This window comes from Lupinus angustifolius, chromosome LG05, assembly GCF_001865875.1.
Source record: "Lupinus angustifolius cultivar Tanjil chromosome LG05, LupAngTanjil_v1.0, whole genome shotgun sequence".
Classification (NCBI taxonomy): domain Eukaryota; kingdom Viridiplantae; phylum Streptophyta; class Magnoliopsida; order Fabales; family Fabaceae; genus Lupinus; species Lupinus angustifolius.
The window spans coordinates 13643945-13650334 of record NC_032013.1 but is presented as its reverse complement, the minus strand read 5'-3'; the positions used below and the strand labels follow the sequence as shown (position 1 = coordinate 13650334).

General features: G+C 33.7%; 1 protein-coding gene across 1 annotated transcript; it reads right to left on the bottom strand.

Annotated features, from left to right (window-relative positions):
* Positions 1254-6130, bottom strand: LOC109347874 (seed linoleate 9S-lipoxygenase-3-like). Its single transcript, XM_019587976.1, has 9 exons — positions 5865-6130; positions 4800-5086; positions 4369-4609; positions 3552-3872; positions 3168-3253; positions 2956-3063; positions 2576-2880; positions 2225-2488; positions 1254-2060 (listed from the first exon to the last, which is right to left on the bottom strand). The coding sequence occupies exons 1-9, from the start codon at positions 6064-6066 to the stop codon at positions 1307-1309; spliced, it is 2568 nt and encodes an 855-aa protein (XP_019443521.1). The 5' UTR covers positions 6067-6130; the 3' UTR covers positions 1254-1306.

The following is a 6390-nucleotide window of genomic DNA, read 5'->3' as shown; positions in this document are numbered from 1 at the left end:
TAAGTTGCGTGCTGCTCAACACTGCCTTTTATTTTCTCTTGTCTTGTGATCTTAGTTGTAACATAATTCACTACAATTTCTAACTAGTGAATCTTGTTAAGAAGGCAGTTATTTGATGCATTTTAATTAGTTGTTTTATTCATGGTAGTCAAAGTCGTGATCCTACTTGAGATTGTCTAATTTTATGATCTTTAACCCCCATCATGTGCTCAATCTCAATTATGGAATGGCCTCGTGAGATGGGATTATGTAGGATTGCGTAGGATTGGTTGAATCAACAATCATGTTGATCCATTTCACTCTTTTCAATCTCTTTTTGTGTCCTTTCTCTCAATCCAGCAAACCTTCCGGTTGTGATTTGTAAGATGCATGGAGGAAGTAGAAAGATTTAACACAAAGCAAAAAAGTCATTGAATCTTGTTGTTTTGGTCATGAGATCTAGCAGCTATGGTATGTTGACTATGTTCAAATGAAAGGTAAAAGAGAAACAACTGAAGAAGAGGAAGGGAAAAATTAGTAAAACCTAATGGCTTCAACAAAACAATCATTTTAGTGTGTAGATAAGGATTGGATTTACTTTCCTAGGATAAAAGTAAGTATTGGAGTATAATATAGGCTTTTTTATAACCTTAGTTTTATTAGTTATGATATTGGTTTTTTACTAATTTAACTTTTAACATATCAAAAAACAAGGATTGAACTATAATTTGCGTTTATTTAATAATTTAATGTATATATTAATAAGTAGGATCTTATGAGTTATGTTATGATCATATATTGACAATCTTTGACTCCTCTCTCAATCTTAAGTAAAATTTGATTTTGAACTACCTTGACTTTATTTAATGCAGAGCTACCCCTATTTTAAAAGAATATAGGGCAAAAGTTTCAATGAGCTTTAAAAAATGTGACTTGTTCATCCAGGCTGATCCTGATTTCAGAACCATATTTGCTTTAAAACCCTTGGATACCAACTTAAATCCATAGTTTGTTCTTCTAAACCAAGAAGTTGGCATAAAGTAAAAGATTTTACAACACATTGAAGGATCTCACTTCTGCATATTACAAAAGTAGCACTGTACAAACATAATTACTTTCATTTTTTCCAAAAATATAAAGCATCAAAACACAAGATAATTATACATAAGCAGATGAAGGAATTCCTTGCATCATTTCTTCTAAATCCACAACAACTATGCACAAACCAACACCATTTTACAGTGGGATACTGTTGGAGATTATTCACTGTCTCGCATCATTTATTTTAAATACACAGCAGCCACACTCTCAACAAACAAGTACCCTTTTAGATGGAGATACTGTTGGGGATTCCTCTAAAAGTTAGTCCTTCCGCACTTGAAGGATAAAGTAGTGTGTAAGGCATTGTAACCGGACCAACTCGGTTTCGCAATGTCTCATTGTTGTTCCTCTGTACTAGTTGTGCCTCAATTTCAGCTAGTGTTGTTCCAAACTTCTTGATGGCCTCCAAAGCTTTTGTATCAGAAGTCCAATATTCACTATCTCTTTGCCCAAGGTAGAGCTCATCAGAAGCATGCCTTGATAAGATTTCTATAACTGAAAGATCGATGAGAGTTTGGAACTTAGGTGTAATAGTTCTTAAGTACGCCTTCTGAGGGTTTGTGATTAGCTCATTGTACTCATCAGTTCCTTCCTCGGGTATAAATCGCCTGCTAAGAGTTGGACGGTTTAAGATGAAACCTCCATACGGATATTGTCCAAAGTTAACAGCTGCATGAAGTGCCGAAGCAGTCCATATGACAATAGTGCTAACATGAATGAGATCTTCTCGAGTTTGCAGTTTAGGCCACCATGGCTCATCTTTCTTGTCACCGTGACCAACCTCTACGACTTCTTTCCACCAAGATTGGAGTTCAACATCTTGCTCAATTGTGTCGTCTGAAGTGTAGTATAGCGAGACATAGTCTTCGACCCATGTCTTAATCGCACCCCAAATGTCTAGTCCATCAACAGCATAAGGGTAGTCCTCTATCACCAGGCGAAGACCATGGGGGGAACTTGAATCCTCCACTGCTATTCCTCTGCATTTTAATTTATAACAAGATAAGAATTAGCATCAGAAGTATGTCATGAAAATTAATGCCACTTTCCAATAACTATCTTTAATTCACTAAGAGGACATTAATCAACAAAATCCTTTCTTGAAATTACATAATTCAATTTTTCTTATGCTTGTAAGGATTACCTCTTGATAAGATCAGCAGGTAATGCTTGATCAGTAAAAACCCAATCCTTGTAAACTACAGAAGATATTTCCATGGCATAACCGCCCCACAAGAACGTTTTTTCGATAATACCATCTGCATTGACCAGGGATCCCCTAGCAAGGGCATTAATATTCATAGTGTCGCGATAATGAGGATACAAGAGTTTATAAATCGGGTGAACAGCGCTGAGCTGCCTATGTGTTGCTATGACGAACGGCTCAACCACTGCATGAGTATTCAACCTATAATCATTGAAATATATTAATAATTAAATTATAAATACATAAACATAATTTTCATTGTATGAATGCCATTGACAAATTATATACCAGTGGCTAACAAGTTGATGATAGCATGAATCATTAACAATGACATAAGCCTTAGCCAATAACCAAATAGTACTTTCAACACCTTCTTCTGCAGGCAAGTATACATTACTAACAACACCATATTGATCTCCCTGAGGATGTGGCAAACTTAACTCAATGGCCACTGGCTTTAAAGTTCCATCACTTTTCAAGAAAAGTATGGTTCTAGAAGCATAAGCCTTTGTAGAAGTTGAGTTTATTAGCCTCAAATATGGAATTATTGTGTCATGGTGATCAAGTATGAACAATTTCTTGCTCTCGATAGCCTGCGAAAAAATTTTGTTCATCACAACTATATAAGAGACTTAATATCTTGTGATAAAACACAATTATATCTATACCAGATCTGTAGTGAGCCCATCTAAGTTAGGTTCAATATGTTCTTTGGTTATTGTACTTGTTTGATCACCATAGATTGCACTGTCTAGCTTACTAGCTGGAGGAAACACCTGTAGTTAATTTCGGAAAAATTATGAAGAATAATGTTAAATATTGATAATTCATTAGGCCATTAATTGCATGAAGTGGCTTAACAATGAAATCTTAAGCTTACTTCAAGACTATGAACTAAGCCAGGATTTACACCAGCAATAATCTCCCTTCCAAATTCTTCATCTGTCATCCATGCAGACTTACTCACTGCTCAATAAGAGTAACAATTGTTAAAGATAATTAGTTAATAAAGATCTCAATTACCTTTTAATTTAATTAGAATAAGTGTAATAACAACATAAAATTGGTTTTTTATGATAAGTACTTAAGTAGCATCAGTGTTCTAAATTGCATTCCACAATTGCATTTGCAGCCACAATATTGCAGTTTTGGGTTTCGGCATCAGCATCACGGTGATAATTGCAGCCCATTTTCTCGCTATTTTATGTGATTGTGGTAAACGCTACATAAATGCAATCGGAATTTAAAACAATGAGTAGGATACCTTGAATAACTTTAGGTGTTGGAAACTTGAGGAACTCCTCGCCATCGGTTCTAAAAATTTCCTTCAACACTGGTAAAGGACTAATTTTGCTAATTGCATCTGTAGGAAGCTTAATTCCTCCTTCATAGAGTTCTCTCACTTCATCAAAGGTTTCAAACTCATCTGGTGTGAAATCTAATTCAAATACAGATTGTAACACAGAAGTTACGTCTTGTGCTACAGACTTCAGTCCATAGATAAGAAAATCAGAGGATTTCAAGTGACCAAAAGCTTCATCTCTTGGAATATAAACACTGCCACTCCTGCTCTCACTATTAGGATCTGTTAAGATAAAAGCATAGTAAATATAAATGACATCAAACTCAATTTTTGTTTCTATAATCTTGAAATTTTGCCATGATAATCAACACCTTGGTTCTCACTGTGATACCATGTTAAAGTTCTATCTCAAAAACCAATTGGCAATAAGAGGAGTAATCTAACAGATATTTAAATCATGTATAAGAGAACGAGGCATACGATGTGTGATTTACTTCTCAACATCCTTTTGTGAATATGCAATATTTCATCAATCCTTCCAATTAAATAATAAAACTTCTTATGCTATCATTTCATTTATTCTTCAACCATATTAAATATCTAACGAAAAGGTTAAAAACAGATAGATTTAGATTAATAAATTGCTCACTGTACTAGACTCTCACCTAATGAAATATGGGAAGGACAGAATACACAACCTTACCATTGCAAGTGAATAGACTATTTCCAGGATTTGAACCTGAGTAGTGTGTATTTCGGAAAGGAAAAAAATCCTAACCTGTATTTGTTTTTGGCCTTCCTGTTCTCCCCCTGCGAGGATAAGGAAACGCGCTAGATCCTCCCAAAACTTGTCTAGCATAACTAGCACCTTTATCAGGTTCACCTAAATCGTTGTAAACATCATAATCATAGATTCTTTCCCATTCCAATCGCTCCCCTTTTCCATCTCCTCTTAAATTCTGCAATTCTAATTGTCTATAATAGACTACTGCAGCTGGTGTCTGACTTGGTAGATAAGTCTGCAAATATATATAATTAACATCACTATACTGAATGATATAATTCAAATATTGAAATCATAGTTACATGGTTCGCCGTACTAGTTCCAGTCCGTGGTAGGCTAAGTTTGGTATGCGATATATAGGCTAAATGAGGGAACCATGTAATATGATTTAATTTCCGAATACTATTGCTAGGTAGATAGCTTACGTTATTAGCAAAGAAAATGCGATCATGTTGATATTTCTTGAAATTGTAAACCCATGAGTTGCAAGCAAAGTGGATGGTTCCTTGGTTAGGAATATCTTCAAGAGTCAAACTCACAAGAAAGAACTCATCTGTCATATAGTTCTGAATATAAAATGCTCCAGGAATTCCGAAGTTACTATCAAATTCAAAATGAATGGTGAATGCATTTTGTTGTGCTCCTAATGTTGGTAAATTGTTGATAGCACCTTCTAAATAAGCCTTATTTCCAACTTTTCCTTTCCCACTTGCTGCAAAAAATTATGATTAAAATTTCAAGTTATTCATGAAAAATCTCTGAAAAAACCTGAATTTTAGCTGTATAGTGTAATTACAAAGTATCAAGGTCCTTATCAATTCATCATTAGTAGTTATAGAATGAAAATTGACAGGTTTGAGATTTAGTATGATCCAACTCTTTAGCCAAAGGTATAACTTAGAATTAAAGTGGAGAAAATTATTTAAAAGTATATCTAGGTTGGTTAGATATCAGTTATGTTAGTTATGTGTCATATAAAGTCATACTTATTTGTTTGCTGTAGACACTTTTCACAATTTAGAAAAATTACACATTTTTTTTTTCTCAACTTCATCTCTTTATATATAATTCTAGAAATATATATCCATTCTTAAGAAGGTGAAAAAAATCTTTTATAGTTCTGTCTTGTATTTTAAATTATGGTTGTGATTATTTTGCTCTTACACTCACCGCAATATCATTAAGGAAACTTCCAAAACTACAATATTACAACCTTATTTATAATTGATGAGCGCAATTTAAAACATTAGATCGATCAACCAAATAAAGTTATTTTTTTGTACTATTAAGAGTATCCTTTCACTCATTAGGTAAAGAACTAATCGCCTTTCGGGATGGGTGACTATCCCTCCTGACAAGTATCGCTCCTACGAGATCTAGCGAATTCTTATACCAGTAGACCAACGTCTTGTTGGTACCAAAGAAAGTTATTAATCATGGCTTTAAGAGATGAGAATGTAAAAGTTAAAAAATAAAGTGAGAGAAGTTACAATCAGTTTTAGTAGCACTAATCAACTGAAGGGAAACTGAACTGCCCAAGAAGGAAGAAGCAGTATCCCATATTGATGTAATTCCTTCTAATACTCCATTCACAACCTTCTCAGCACTAAGTATGCTGTTAATATCTAACACATTCTTTTGAATTAGCACCACTGTGCCTTTGATCTTTGGTGAAAAAAGTCCACCTAGCATTTTTGCTTCTCCAATTAAGCAATTCTACTTAGGAAATTATTAGAAAATGTTGTGATTTGTGAGGAAAGTAAGTAAGTTATGTGGGTATTTATAGAGATATATGGAAAGAAAAACATTAAGAGTGGAGATTGCAATCTTCTTTTATTTCTAATTATTTGATGTAACTTGTATCTTTGGATAAATATGATTCTCTACAATTTTAAATTTTGTTTGAAATCCTAATTCATACTTAGAGATTGTTTTTGTTTTCTAGACTTAAAAATTATTAAAATGAGTATTGTATTTTCCAACAAAATATTTTTCATACCTCATGATAGATATTGA